The sequence below is a fragment of the Chrysochloris asiatica genome, unplaced genomic scaffold, assembly GCF_000296735.1.
Source record: "Chrysochloris asiatica unplaced genomic scaffold, ChrAsi1.0 scaffold00129, whole genome shotgun sequence".
Classification (NCBI taxonomy): domain Eukaryota; kingdom Metazoa; phylum Chordata; class Mammalia; order Afrosoricida; family Chrysochloridae; genus Chrysochloris; species Chrysochloris asiatica.
Window position 1 is genome coordinate 3,401,794 of NW_006408647.1, and position 16,609 is coordinate 3,418,402.

General features: G+C 37.7%; 1 protein-coding gene across 1 annotated transcript in view; it reads right to left on the bottom strand.

The window, feature by feature from the left end:
• The window catches only part of SEC24B (SEC24 family member B), a 112,290-nt gene that overhangs the window by 41,062 nt on the left and 54,619 nt on the right, over positions 1–16,609 (bottom strand). Inside the window, exons 5-6 of the mRNA XM_006869343.1 lie at positions 5,226–5,306; positions 2,262–2,485 (exon numbers count right to left, since the gene is read on the bottom strand). Coding sequence (XP_006869405.1) covers positions 2,262–2,485; positions 5,226–5,306 — 305 coding nt within the window. The remainder of the gene's footprint in view (positions 1–2,261; positions 2,486–5,225; positions 5,307–16,609) is intronic.

The following is a 16,609-nucleotide window of genomic DNA, read 5'->3' on the forward strand; positions in this document are numbered from 1 at the left end:
GGAGTCCTGGGGTGGCACTGTGGGATAAGCTAAGGACTGCAAGGTTGATTTGAATTACAAGGTCGGCTGTTCAAACTCACGTTACTCCTTGGAAACCCTATAGTGGGTTGCTATGAGTAGGAATTGACTCAATGGCACCAAACAACAACAATGTAACAATAAGAATGTTGACTAAAAAGAATCCAGGAACAAGAGAATATATACAGTATGGTCTCACATAAAGTTTAAAAGTAAGCAAAACTAATTTATAGATGCTAGGATAATAGTTATTCTTGTTTGGGGGTAGGAGGGAATTAGTGATGATGGAGTCCTGGTGTGGCACCATAGGATAAGCACTCAATCTCAAGGTCAGTTTGAACTGCTAAGTCAGCCAGCCACTCCTCGGAAACCCTATACAGGGTCGCCATGAGTTGAACTGACTCTACAGCACAAAACAACAGCAACAACAAAGGGCCATGACACTGACCTGTAGTTGCTTTTTGGTGAGTGAGTTCATTTGCAACATTTCATCAAACTATATGCTATTGATCTGTAAACTTTTATATATAATATATGCTGCATCTCAATAACACTAAAAAATGTAACGGTGGGAGCAAATCACCACTAACAGGCTACTTCTACATACTTTGACTTTATGATATTCATTTCAACAAATTAATAACCCATGTTACTTTTAGTCTATCACTGTCCCCTTTATACAAACTCCTGTGACTCTTGGTCTAAAAGCCTAGAGGTCAAAAGTATTGTAATCACAGAAGACTAGTATAAAAAACCCCACCTTGCATACTGAATATTAATTTATACTTTCATTCCTAATGCTAAACTCTTCACTTTTCCAAAATAACCTCTCAAATAAAATGAGAAAATAATAGTAATTCCCATTTTCCTGTATCAGTATTAGCAACCTTTTTCTGTAAAAGGTCAGATAGTAAAAATTTTAAAACTTTAAGAGCCACACTGTCTCTACTGCAACAACACAACACAACTGTATTATAATACGTGCCAATAAAACTTCATCTACAAATATAGACAACAGGTTACATTTGACCCAAGTCATAGTTTGTGCATCCCTTTATATGCCATTATAGAAGAACATTTAAAAAAAAAAAAAAAAATTTTTTTTCCCTTGCCCAAACCCAACATTTCTAAGAATGAAATCCATTTTGAAAGTTGGTTTTCCTCTTCTTAAAGCATATAAGTAAATAAATTATACTATGACACAGAGATATGAATTTGCCTAAAGCATAAAGGAGTTTGATAAGATTATTTTAACAAGTATTTCATCTGGACCAATGAACCCTAAAGGAAATCTAAGAAAACAAGCTGCATGTTCTTTCTAATCAACCATATTACTCCTTTCTTCTGAGTAGCAATTCTAAGGTTGTTGTTGTTGTTAAGTGCCATCGAGTTGGGTCCGACCCATAGCGACCCTGTACAGGGTTTCCGAAGGTGTAAATCTTTACGGGAGTAGAAAGCCTCATCTTTCTCCCGCGGAACGGCTGGTAGTTTCGAACCACTGACCTTAAGGTTTGCAGCCCGATTCGTAACCACTACGCTACCAGCAGAAATAAAAGATTTTCTACTTTCATTTAACCTTCATTTTCAGTCCATAAAACGATATAATTTCTGTAACATTAGTATAATAAGAACAGTTTTTTAAAAAGTAGACTGCTTTATTTCAATAATTTCTTCTAAATATAAATTTTAAATGCTTACTTGTGGTTGTTGTTAAGTGCTGTTGAGTCAGTTCCGACTCATAACAACCCTGTATAGGGTTTCCAAGGAGCTTGAACAGCTAACCTTGCAGTTTAAACCGACCTTGCAGTCCAGCACATTAACCCAGAGTGCCACACCAGGTGTGCTATTCTGTATTATTAAACAGAACTAAATTTAAATCAGGTCATTTTCTGAGGCGGGAGAACCAATTTAATGATATATAAATAAAAAAAAACACATTTATTTGGATTTCCTCATTCTAAAAGTAATATACATTACAGAGAACCTAAAAAATGAAAATACAATGAAGATAACTATTACCCCTAATATATTTGAGCTAGATTTAATCTAATTAATAAGAGATACCTATATTTTATCTCTTTCTAGTATGAACACAAAAATACTGATAACAAATTCTAAGTATCTTTGACTCAGGCATCCACATTTATACCTATAATCCATAGGCATCACCAGGGATTTGTTAGAACTGATAATAGTCTCATAATTTTCAGAAATGCTATGTCTTTATAGGACCAAATACATACTTGAGCATACTGCTGGAATCCAGAAAACATTGGGCTACTGGAGTGCACCCCAGAATTCAGTGGTGCTGCAGCATTCTGATAACCAGGCTGAAGAGATGGATAACCATAACCAAAAGGTTTGGACAGCTTTGTAGGCTGAGGAGCAGCAGGAGCCAGACTTGGACCAGGATCAGGGTCAGCAGCAGGATCAGGAGCAGGACTACTGGCTGATGAAGAAAGCATATCTAACAAAGGGAAAACACATGGTTAAGGTCTGAGAACCAAGACTTTACAAACACTGGACTCCTGAGCAAGCCATAATCAATGGCTTTTTCTGTTTTCTTATTTTAATGCTTTATTATGAAAAACTTCAAATATACACATAGAACAAGAAGCTCTGGTAGCGTAGTGGTTACGAATCGGGCTGTGAACCACAAGGTCAGCAGTTCAAAACTACCAGCTGTTCTGTGGGAGAAAGATAAGGCTTTCTGCTCCCGTAAAGATTTACGGCCTCGGAAACCCTGTTCAGGGTCTCTATGAGTCAGAACCGACTCCACGGCACATAACAACAACAACAACACATAGAATAATGAACCTGCACGTACTCACCACTCAGCTTCAACAATTATCAGTATTTTGCTAAACTTGTCTGATATGTTGTTCTCATTCCCATGCTTTTACAGTAGTATTTACAAGCAAACTCCAGATTCTAAATTTTACTGGCGTACACTTCAGGTGCTATTTCTAACAACAGATCAGAACTTTAAGCACATATGCCGCTAAGATAGTTTTTTTTTGTTTCATTTTTAATTCTCTCAGCAGGAATGGGGCCAAGAAACGAAGCAATAGTGTCAACTATTCTTTTCTGTAACTTGCTTTTCAGTGGATTCTGCGTTCAAGAGAAAAGAAAAGCAGAAGAATATGGAAAGAATGGCATTTTCCAGAGTCCTCCACCAGAAGCTTGAATTATTTGGCAAAGACAAAATTGTGAGTGTAGTGTTTTAGGTCCTAGAACAATGTCTGGTATGTAGCAAAAGCCAAATAAAACTAATCTAATGAAATGCTAGTCTTTCTCTTTTAAAAATTTAAATCTTAAAAAAAAACAAACACTAAAATTTGATTTTAAAGAGAACAAATTATTCACTATTAAAAATATCTTAGAAAGAGGACAAAAATAAAGTGAATTATAATACAAATAAAACAATAAATTTCCATAGGTCCTCCAGAAATATTTATATATCACTTAACACTGTTAAGTTACATATCACTTAAAATTGTGAAATAAGTCATTAAATGAATAAATAAGTACAATGTAGTGAATTATTTCATATGGCTCTTCTACCTATAGTCTTTATAACTCCTACCAAATGTTTCTTTTTCTGCACTAATGGGTCTAGACAAGAGAGGGTGGCAGAAGATACTGGTAAGATTATATGATTCCACTGTTATTAGGTTGTTAACAGGGTTCATTGTGATTAACCTATAAAATCTTGGAACTCTAACATGTAAAAAATTTGCCATCTCAGAAGCAGCAATGGGGGATTCTCAGAGGAAGAGAAAGAGGAAGAGCCATGAGTGGAGTGCATACTTTGGATCCCAAGATCCCTGTGCATTGAATCTCCTCAGCCCAGCAACAGAAAATTGTGACACCAAAGAAGTGGCAGAGGAGCTTCAGCAGCAGAACCACAAGCCAGGGTACCATCCCACAGAGCAATTAAAGCTGAGTGTCTTTGGGCAGAAAGCTCACTTGTGGAGTGGTGTGCCTCCATGCGCTTAACCAGGGAGCTAGGTTTGCTGACTAATAGAGTTAGAACTGAGCACCTCTGTGCTGGGGTTATGTAGGGTTATGGAATGTCCTTTGGGCATTTATCAGCAGTTCTAAAAGAGCTTTGCCAAGGTGCTGTGGGCCAGAAACAGGCCTGCCTGACTGTATGGCAGAGAAGAAGCTATCCTGATTGGATGAATTGTGCCCTGAGCATTTCTGACCTTGAATGTAATCTGTTAACTTCCCTTATAAACCCCACAACTGTGAATATGTTTCTGAGCTATGTGTGGCACTGCAATGAATTATTAAAGCCAGCTAAGTAGAGTGCTACAGTCCTGGTGTGGTGCTGTAGGATACGCATTCAACCACAAGGTAGGTGGAACCGCAAGGTCGACAGTTTAAGCTTACTAGCCGCTCCTCGAAAATCCTATACAGGGTTGCTATGAGTTGGAACTGACTCCACAGCACTTAACAACAAGTAGAGTGCTAGGAGGGAGACGGTTGGTACAATTTTTTGCAATAAGTAAAATAAAATTTAAAAGATGCCAGGAAAGGTAACCAAGCAATCTCGAGCATGAGCCAGGTTGGGAAAATTGGACTGTTAAAAGGACTCTTTGTACAAATCCATCCCTTGGAATTCATTGTTCATCACATCCTACCAAGAGACTTGGTGCTGATCAAAACCTGGGAAGAAGACAGACTCCAACTGGACTAGGAGGGCCCTTACCAGAAACAGACAATCCCAGGACCATCAGAAAGGAAGAGCATGAGTGGTGCTTAGGATCCATGTCTGAAGAAACATTGACAGCGGAGATGGTAACATGTAAAGATGGAGATGCATCCATGGACTCTAGACCCATGGACTAAAAGAGATTGTGTGCCTATGGGTTGAAGACAGGCGTCTAGACATTTATATGTGCATCAAATATTTCTGCTTTGTTCATTTGTGAGATATAAGGGGAAATGGGGGGAAAAAAGATACCAGGAAAATGTTTCTCTTTTTTCTGTTGAAAATATGTTGTTGTTGTTGTTATGTGCCATCGAGTCGGTTCCGACCCATAGCGACCCTGTATAGGGTTTCCGAGGGTGTAAATCTTTACGGGAGTAGAAAGCCTCATCTTTCCTGTTAATTATATATAATCTATTTTTATGTTTGAAAGCAATTAATGGATAATAGCTTTAAACATGAACTTCAACCAAGAAAAAAAACAACAAATTACCTGGATAGCTGCCTCCTTCTAGGGCATCATAACTGTTGGGCATTGGAGAAGCACTGCTTGTGGAAGAAGAACTGTCAATACCTAAAAGGAAAAGGAAAATATCTACTTCAATTTAAAATGACAAAATATTCTTAAACAGTCACAAGTTTAAAAAAGATACTTTGTAGAATTAGGAAAACTCCTGAACTGATTTAAGAAATAAAATGACTGAGAGTTAAAGACATTTTAAAAATCATATACACATTTCTGTTAATAGAAATAGAGGAAAGTGGAATATATATGAAGTGGAACATACATGAAGACATCTTAGAGAACAGGTATTAAACTATTAAAAGTAGTTCAATAGTATATAAATGTACATTGAAATGGTAGTAAGTCCTACACTTCATGACTGCATCTACCAAATCCCATTAAACATATTTCTCAGTACTGGACTACTTTAAAATAATTTCATTTTAATGACTTTTAGAACACAGTACAGGAATAGGAAACATTTATAAAATAAGTTTGGGTCAACACCCAGCATATAACTATGCTTTTTAGTGTCTCAGTTTATCACTGTACAATGGAGATTAAATGCTACCTGCCATATTAAATTAGATATATAAATTTAAAACATTCTAATAAATGTGTTAGACTACAATGTTTTCTTGTGTTCAGTTAAGAGATTTTTCGGAGCAGTATATGATGATATTCAGTGATAGGTATCATGGATAGAAGATACAGATACAATATATTTTATGCATTCATTCATTCATTTAACAAATATTTACTGACAGTTTACAATTATCATTCCACTTCTTGTCTGTCAGTTTGTTATATTGTGGTGGCTTGTACAGTTCTGTGATTACCGAAACTATACCACAGGTATTTTAAAAACCAGCAGGACACCTACAGAGAACAGGCTTTAGATGAGCTTCCAGATGAAGACAGACTAGAAAGAAGGAAAGACAGACTACTTCCAAACATCAGTCAATAAAAACCTCAAGAATAATATTGGAACACTTTCAGCACCAGAACATTGAATACTGACTGAAACATGAAGAAGAGTACCAGAATACTGTCAGATACAGTGCCGGAAGATTAGCCCCTCAGATTGGAAAGACACCAAATATGACCAGAAAGAGCTGCTTCCTTGAAGTAGAGTTGACTGGAAAGCCCTCGTGACCTTCACTTGCTTAAAGGACACAACTCAAAATGAAGAGAAACAGTGGTAAAACTCCATTAATAATCAGAACATTGGAATGTACAAAGTACAAATCTGAGAAAACTGGAATTGTCAAAAATGAAATGGAATGCATAAAATTGATATCCTAGGCATTAATGAGATGAAACAGATAGGCACCGGCCATTTTTAATCTGGCAATCACATGGTTTACTATGCCGGAAATGACAAACTGAAGAGGAATGGCATTGCATTCATCATCAAAAAGAACATATCAAAATCTATCTTGAAGTATAACACTGTCTGTGACAAGATAATAACCACGTGCCTACAAGCAACACCAATTATTATGACTATTACTCAAATTTATGCACCAACCACTAAAGCCAGTGAGGATAAAATAGAAGAATTCTACCAAGTTCTTCAGTCTGAAATTGACCAAATATGTAATCAAGATGTATTAATAATAATTAGCAACTGGGATGCAAAGGTTGGAAACAAAGAGGAAGGATTCACAGTTGGAAAACATGGCCTTGGTGATAAAAACAATGCTGGAGACTGCATGACAGAATTTTGCAAGACCAGTGACTTCTTCACTGCAAATGAATTTTTTAATCAACATAAAAGACGACTATACACATGGACCCCATCAGATGGAATACACACAAATTGACTACATCTATGGAAAGAGACGATGGAAAAGCTCCATATCACCAGTCAAAACAAGGGCGGGACAGACTGTGGAACAGATAGATATTCAATTGCTATATGCAAATTCAGGTTGAAGCTAAAGAAAATTAAAACAAGTCTACAAGAACCAAAATATGACCTTGAGTACAACCTTAAATTCACGTGGGTGAATTTAGAGATCATGTGAAGAACAGATTTGATACATTAAACACTAAAGACTGAAGACCAGAAGAATTATGGGATGACATCAAGAACACCATAGAGGAAGAAAGCAAAAAGTCATTAAGAAGACAAAATAGAAGGAAAAGACCAAAATGAATGTCAGAAGAGACACTGAAACTTGCCCTACAGAGGAGAGATACTAAAGCAAATGGAAGAAATGAGGAGGTCCAAGTGTTGAACAACTTCAATTAGCCCAGAGTGCTACAGTGAGTAAATGCGCTAGACTGCAAAGTTGGTTTGAACCATAAGGTCGGCGGTTCAAACTCACCAGCCACATCCTTGAGATATTATACAGGGTAACTATGGGTCGGAAGTGATTTGAAGGGACTAAATAATAACAAGCCATATTATTTCATGTAGATTTAATGTCTTTAAAGGAGCTCTGGTAGCGTAGTGGTTATGAATCAGGCTGCGAATGTCAAGGTCAGCAGTTCAAAACTACCAGCTGTTCCACAGGAGAAAGATGAGGCTTTCTACTCCCATAAAGATTTACAGCCTCGGAAACCCTGTATAGGGTCACTATGAGTCAGAACCAATTCCACTGCACATAACCACCACCACAATAAGCAGTCCTGGTGTGGTGCTGTGGGTTAATGCGCCAGATTGCAAAGTCATTTGAATTGCAAGGTCGGCAGTTCAAACTCACCAGCGGCTCCTCAGAAACCCTATACAGGGTCGCTATGGGTCGGAACCGACTCGATGGCATTTAACAACAACAACATCATAGGCAAAATATGGAATGATGCAGAAAGCATCAAAAGAAGATGGAAGGCATACACAGAGTCACTGTACCAAAACAACAACAAAAAAAAAGGTCAATATTCAACCATTTCAAGAGGTAGCATATAATCAAGAGCCAATGATCTTGAAAGGAGAAGTCCAAGGTACACTGAAGTAACTGGCAAAGAACAAGGCACCCGAAATTGATGGAATACAAATGGAAATCTTCAATTAACTGATGCAGCACTGGAGGCACTCACTCATCTATGCCAAGAAATTTGGGAGACAACTACCTGGCCAACTGACTAGAAGAGATCTGTATTTGTGCCCATTCCAAAGAGTGATGATCCAATGGAATGCAGAAATCATCAGACAATACCACTGATAACCCATGGGACTAGACGTTTACTAGAGATAATGCAAAAACAGCTGTAATCATACACTGCCTAAGAAGTTCCACAGGTTTCAGTCAAATTCAGAAGCAGACGTGGAACAAGGAACATCATTGCTGATGTCATATGGATCTTGGATCAAAGCAGAGAATACCATAACTATATTTACCTGTGCTTTATTGACTTTACAAAGACTTTCAATCATGTGGATCATGACAAGCTATGGACAACATTGAGAATGAGTATTTCATGAGGAACCTGTATATAGGCCAAGAGCCAGTTAGTTGTTTGAAGAGAACAAGGGAACAATGAATGTTTTAAAATTAGGAAAGTTGTGCACCAAGGTTGTATGCTTTCACCATACTTATTCAACCTGTATGCTGAGCAAATAAACTTAGAAGCTGGGTTATATGAAAAAAAACATGGCATCAGGATTGGAGAAAGACTTATTAACAACTTGTGATATGCAGATGATATAATCTTGCTTGCTGAAAGAGAAGAGGACTTAAAATATTTACTGATGAAGATCAAAGATCATAGCCTTCGGTATGGGTTGCATCTCAATGTAAAGAAAACAAAAATCCTCACCACTGGACCAATAAACAACATCCATAGAAAATGGAGAAAAGATTGAAGTTGTCAAGGACTTCATTTTTCTTGGATCAACCATTAACAGTCATGGAAGCAGCACTCAAGAAATCAAGAGACGCATTGCCTGGGCAAATCTGCTGCACAAGACCTCTTTAAAGTGTTGAAGAGCAAAGATGTCAGTTTGAAGCTAAGGTGCGACTGACCCAAGCCATATGTTCAGTAACCTCATATGTGTGCGAAAGCTGGACAGTGAATAAGAAAGATCATAGAAGAATTGATGCATCTGAGTTATGGTGTTGGAGGAAAACACTGAAAGTACCAACACTGAAAGTGCATATTTTGGTTCTCTTTATATGACATGCCCATAATAGGTACATCTATACAGACAGAAAGTAGATTAGTGGTTGTCTAGAACTGTTTGCAAGGGCTCTGGTGGTGCAGTGGTTAAATGCTAACTGAAATGTCAGTGGTTTCAATCCACCAGCCATTCCACAGGAGAAAGATGTGGAAATCTTCTTCTGCCAAAAGAACAAACAGATCTGTGTTGGAAGAAGTACAGTCAGAGTGCTCCTTGGAAGCCAGGATGGCTGGACTTTGCCTCTTTGGACATACTTTGGACATACTATCTCAAGGGACAATTCCCTGGAGAAGGATACCATGTTTGGTAAAGTTGATGGTCAGAGAAAAAGAGGCTTGGCATAGCAATTTCGATCCTAAGCATATATTTAAGAGGAATGAAAACATACACTTTCAGAAAAACTTATGTATAAAACTCATGTATTGCTCAAGTGATTTCAAGTCAGTTCTGACCCTGTACAGGATTTTCAAGGAGTAGATGGTGGGTTTAAACTGCTGACCATTTGGTTGGCAGTTCAGTACTTACTCTATAGTGCCACAATGTTCATGGTGTTGTTGCTATCAAGTGCCACTGAGTCGGTTCTGACTCATAGCAACCCTGTATAGGGTTCCAAGGAATTGCTGGTGAGTTTGAACTGACGACCATGCAGTTCAAACCGACCTTGGAGTCTAGTGCACTATCCTACAGTGCCACACCAGGACTCCACAAATGTTTGCAGGAGCCTCAAATAGCCTCAAAGTGGAAGCAACCCCAAATATCCATTAACTAAAGAATGGGTAAATAAAATATGTATCTTCCCTACAATCATTATCGTAGAGTTGATTCCAACTCATAGGGACCCTGTAGGTCCTAACAGAACAGCCCAATAGAATTTACAAGGCTGCAAATCCACAGAAGCTGGCTGTTACATCTTTCTCATGCTTAACAGCTGGTGTGTTCAAGCCCCCGACCATTCAATTATCAGCAGAATGCTTAAACACTGAGCCACCAGGGTTCTTCATAGTCATACAATGGAATATAATTATTCAATATAAACAAAAGAACTACAACATGAATAAACCCTGGAAACAGTATGCTTACAGAAAGAAAAAAACACAAAACACCAAAAAACCTAACTCACTCCTTTGAGTCACTTCTGTAGTCTGACTCATGGCAACTTTATGTAGGGTTTCCCAGACTGTAAAACTTTACAGGAACAGATAGCTACATCTTTCTCTCAAGAAGTGGCTGGTGGCTTAGAACCAGTGAACTTTCAGTAACAGCCTAAAAGCTTACCCTACAGTGCCACCAGGACACCTTAAGAAGCCAGTCACAAAACACTGTGCATATTTTTGGTTCTATTTATATGACATGCCCAGAATAGGTACCATGTATACAGACAGATTAGATTAATCTGAAAATGGATTAGTAGTTGTCTAGAGCTGTTTGCAAGGGCTCTGGTGGTGCAGTGGTTAAATGCTAACTGAAATGTCAGTGGTTTCAATCCACCAGCCACTCCACAGGAGAAAGATGTGGAAATCTTCTTCTGTAAAGATTGTTTTTAAGTGCCATCGAGTTGGTTCTGACTCATAGCTCCTGTTTCTGAAGCTATAAATTTCTGCGGGAATAAAACACCTCATCGTTCTCCCAAAGAGTGGCTGGTGGGCTTGAATTGCTGACCTTGTGTTTTGCAGTCCAGTGGTTATCCTACAGAGCCAAAGACTTGGAAATGCTGTGTTGTTAATGTTGTTAAGTGTTTTCAAGTTGGTTCTGACTCATAGTGAACCTATATATGGTTTCCGAGAAGCAGCTGGTATACAACTGCTGGCCTTGTGGTTCAAACCGACCTTGTGGTCCAGTGCTTATCCTATAGCGTGCCACACCAGGACTCTATTCTGACCTATAAGGTCACTACTGTGAGTTGGAACTGACTCCATGGCAACACAGTTGATAGCTGTTCGGGGGTGAGGAGTGTGCATAGGAAATGCCTACTAAAAAGTGCAGGGCTTCTATTTTCAGGAGATGAAAACATCTGGAGTTACATAATAGTGATGTCTGCACAACTTTGTGAACAGACTATAAAACAAACATTTTTTTGAGTCCTTGTGGGGTTCTGTAGAACAAGTACTGGACCGAAAGATTGGTTGGACCACAACTGCCTATTTTGAAAATAATGTTCTAGAGCTACATATTTTAAAAAGTATGCCATAGAAATATTTTATTTAATAATTTGAAACCAAGTTTATTTTTAAATTTACTTTCAGAAGAACTGATGCAAATCTGTATTTTTGACTTGTTAAAACATCAAAGCATTAATATAAAAATTATAAACTCAAACAAATCACTAAACTAGACAAAACAGGCTCAAATTTTGCTAAATTTTATTGACCAGATTAATGCATTCTAATTAGGTCATTCCATCATACACAAATTAGAATGGAGTTCAAAAAAATCAAAACACGAAAAACATCCCCCTACGTAACTTATATGTTTTTTTTAAGATGCTGAGCATGTTTTAAAACACCTTCACTAATCCCCCGCATTATGTTAGAAAATAGAATATAAAGCACCTTCCCATTGTCACTCAAAAAATTTCAAGATTTGCTTCAACTTGCCCTCTCAAGTTGCCTATACCCACATTCTTTTTTTTTAATCTTACAATACGGTCATACCTAACTTTTCACTATTCATTCAGTATGCTGTTTTTGGTTATGTTCATGCATGGCAGGTGGCGATCTTTTTTTAAAATAAAATTTCTTTGTCCAAATCCTTCAAATTTCAAGTCCTCTTCAACGCCTTTTCTATATGCTCATGGAATATCATTTCCTTTCCTATACATGAACATTTTCTCAACTATGAATCACTAAATTTTCACTTTGTATTATAATCACAAATGGTATTCTGAATCCCCATTATATTGTGAACATTTGGAGAACAGAAGCTCTGCCATGCTACTGACCTTTGTATGCATGATAACAAGTAAAACATTATTTTCAGTGTACAAAATGCCATCAGTTAAATGAATAGTACTAGTATTGGAAGCCAGTCAAATACCCCAGTGCCTCAGTCACTTCACCCTACATTTAGTGACAATAAATACACTGAGACAAAATTAGGGTACGTCTGAACCCAGTACTCAGAGTATAATTTTCCTTTATATTTTTACTAGCTCCACAACACAGCTTGAGAGAGAAAAAAAGGAGAAAAGGTAAAAGAGGGGGAGCTGGATTCTCAGGAACCAAGGAGGACAAAAGTTTAAAAGAACAGCTCAGAGTCCTTCCAGTTGGGAAAAATGATAAAAATGCACTTAGGCCTTTAGAGAAAAGCTTATGTTGCTATTCTTTGCCTAGAAGAAGACAAACAACATAAGTCAACATCAGTGTACTTAACTAGCATTTCTCAACTTGAAACTAACCCAAAAAAGTAAGGTTTTATTTCCTCATAATTTAGATAAAATATGAAAAAGGCATTAAGTCAAATTCCATCTCTAACATCTACCAGTTGAGAGAGGATGGGTGAGACACATAATATTGGAGCCTCTTATTTACAAAAGCAGGTGTTGAGGAAGAATAATGAAAGTACCATGGACTGCAAGAACAAACAAATCTGTCTTGGAAGAAGTACTGTCAGAATACTCCTTAGAAGCAAGGATGACTTTCGCGTACTTTGGACATCTTATCAGAATTAGTCCCTGAAGAAAGACAACATGCTTGGTAGAGTGAAAGGTACAAAAAAAGACAAAGACCCTCAACGAAGTCACAGGGGATGCAACAATGGGATCAAATGTGGGGATGGCGGACTGGACAGTGTTTCATTCTGTGGTGCACAGGGTCGTTAAGAGTTGGGGCCAGCTCAACAGCAGCTAACAACAACATACTTAATTGCAAGAAGAATGGGGTAAAATTTAGGCTAATATCTAATACTCTATAAATATAATGTAAATTTTTTAAATCTCCAAAGTGATGACTATATGATAGAAAAGGGAGATGCTTTTAAGATCTGAATAACACATATTATAAAAATCATTTAAGGCCTAGAAGCAATGACCTACCAATTGTAATGAGAACATATTGCAATCAGACCTTGGTTTCTAAAATACCATTACAGGAACCAGGGCTCCCTTGAGAAATGGCTGGTTGTAGGGATGCGGCAAGATAAGTGCAAGGTGAACTAGGAATATTTTACTATGGTCTTAAAATACTTAAAAGTAAGCATTCAAAGGCTCATGGAGACATTTTCAAAAGGAACTGGAGTCAGTATGAAGGAGCTACCACTGGCTAAGTCCAGGACAAGTTGTCATCAAAACAGTTAATCACAGTACTGAATTATAAACCCACTCACAACAGAATCCATAGTCAACAGGGATCTAAAGAAGCCAATGAAGGAAAAAGGAAAGCACTTCTTTTTAATAAAATGCCAATTCAAATATATAGAAGGAATGTTACAGTTAGAAAATCATCAGTGAATGTAAAAACTAATGGAAGTCTGAAAAAGAATAGGCTATTAGCAGTCTCAAGGACTCTACCCACAAATTACTCAGTAATTTTAAAAACGAAAAACAATAACTTGAAAGTGGAGAAATCTAGCAGACAGTATCTTAAGCAAGGAATCAGAGTTAACATCAATACTGGAGCAAGCTGATATTCATATGTTTCAGATAGGATGCACTGAGAACACACATTATTTTAGTGGTGGTTGTAGTTGTTTTTAAGTGCTGTCGTGTCGATTCCGACCCATAGTGACCCTGTATAGGGTTTCCAAGGAGCAGCCGGTGAGCTCGAACCACCGACCTTGCAGTTCAAACGACTTTGTAGTCTGGTGTATTAGCTCACAGTGCAACACCAGGTAGTCCTGTCAAAAAGGCCTGCTCTGAATTTAATCAAAAGGAAACATTAAGTATGCCAAAAGTGAGGGATGTTCTATAAAATAACTGGCTTGTATTGTTTGAAAAGCTTAAGAAAGACAGAGAAAATCTAATTGCTCTACATTGTTGTTGTTAAGTGCTATGGAATTGGTTCTGACTCATAGCGACTCTGTAAGGTTTCCAAGGAGCAGATGGTGGGATTCAACTGCTGACCTTGTAGTTCACAGTCCAATGTTTATCCTACAGCGCCACACCAGGAGTCTGTTGCTATTGTTTTTGTTGTGTTAAGTGTGTCGAGTCAGTTCCAACCCATAGCAACCCTGTATAGGGTTTCCAAGGAGCAGCTGGTGAGCTTGAACTGCCAACCTTTCAGTTCAAACGGCACACACTGGTAGGAGCTGTCAATTCGGTTCTAACTTAGTAACTGTATGCACAACAGAATGGAAACTATGCACTCCAGTGCCACACCCACAACTGTTTTGCTTTAACCTACTGTTGTCGCTACTATGTCAATCTATGTTGTTGAGGGCCTTCCTCTTTTGTACTGACCCTCCACTTTACCAAGCATGATGTCCTTCTCCAGGTACAGGTCCTTCCTGACATGAAGTCATGCCATCCTTACTTCTGAGCAGCATTCTGGCTGTACTTCTTCCAACACAGATTTGTTTATTTTTCTAGAAACTCAAGATCTTTTAATATTCTTTGCCAATATCGTAATTCAAATACATCAATACTTTAGTGTTCTTTCTTACTCATTCTCCAACTTTCACATTCATGAGGTAATTGAACATACTCTAGCGTGGGTCAGGAACATCTTAGTTCTCAAACTGATATCTTTGCTCTTCAACACTTCAAAGACATCTTTCACAGAAAATTTGCATAATTCCAGATGTCATTTAATTTCTTGACGACTGCTTCCATGAGAGTTGATTGTGGAGCAAGCAAAATGAAGTTTTTCATGATTTTATCTTTTCTCCATTTATCAAGATGTTTATTTATTTATTAGTCCAGTAGTGAGGACTTTTACATTGAGGTGTAATCCATACTTTGATTTTCACCAGTCAAGTATCTCAAGTTCTTTTCAATTCCAGCAGGCAAAGGCTGTGACATTTGCATATGGCCGGTTATTAAAAAGTCTTTCTCCAATCCTGATGCCACATTCTTCTTCATATAATCCAGCTTCTTAGATTATTTACTCAGCATACAGATTGAATACGTATGCTGAAAGAATACAATCCTGACACATCTTTCCTGACTTTAGACTATTCAGTAACCCCATGGTCTGTTTGAACAACTGCCTCTTAGTGTATGTACAGGTTCCTCAGGATACAAATAAATGTTTTGTAATACCCATTCTTCAAAATGTTATCCATAGTTTGTTACAATCTCCACAGTCAAATGTCTTTGCATAGTCAATAAAGCATAAGCAAACATCTTTCTGGCATTCTCTGCCCTCAGCCAAGATCCATCTGACATCTGCAGTGATATTCCTGGTTCTACATCCTCTTCTGAATCTGACTTGAATTCCTGGCAGCTCTCTGCAGATGTACTGCTTCAAGTGTTTTTAAATTGTCTTCTGTAAAATTTTATTTGCATGTGGTATTAGTAACACTGTTTGATGATTTCTCTATTTGTCTGGATCACCTTTCTTTGGAATGGGCACAAATATGGATGTCTTCCAATCTGTTGGCCAGGTAGCTAACTGGCTTTCAAATTTCCTGGCACAGATGAGTGAACACCTCTTCACCACTGCCATCAGTTTGTTGAAACATTTCAATTTTGGTTCTCTCAATTCCTGGAGCCTTGTTTTTCACCAATGTTTTCAGTGCAGCTTGGACTTCTTGATTCAATACCATCTGTTCTTGATTATGTATTAGCTCGTGAAAAGGTTGAACATTGACCAGTTCTGTTTTGTATCACTGGTACTGGAATACACTGACTCTTGTATATTCCGTATATCTTCTTTTGATGCTTTTTACATCATTCAATATTTTATTCATGTTGCTGCTGTTGCTAAATGAAGTGGAGTTGGACCTGTACAGGATTTCCGATGAGTAATTTGTAGGTTTGAACCGCTTACCTTGTGGTTACCAGTCCAGTGCTTATCCTACAGCACATATGAGGACCTATTTTGCCCATAGACTCCATCAATATTCAAAGTGCAGCTTGAATTTTCCCTTCAGTTCTTTCAGCTTGAGAAATATTGAGTGTGTTTTCCCTTTCAGTTCTCTAACTTCAGGTGTTTGCACGTTTCATTGTATTACTTTACTTTGTCTTCTTGAGGTGCACTATGAAATTTTTCTGTTTAGGTCTTTTATTTCATCATTTCCTTAAATGTTCTTTTTAATATGAATGTAACACCATTTATCTTCAATTTGTTGTTCCTGGCACAGTAAACCATAT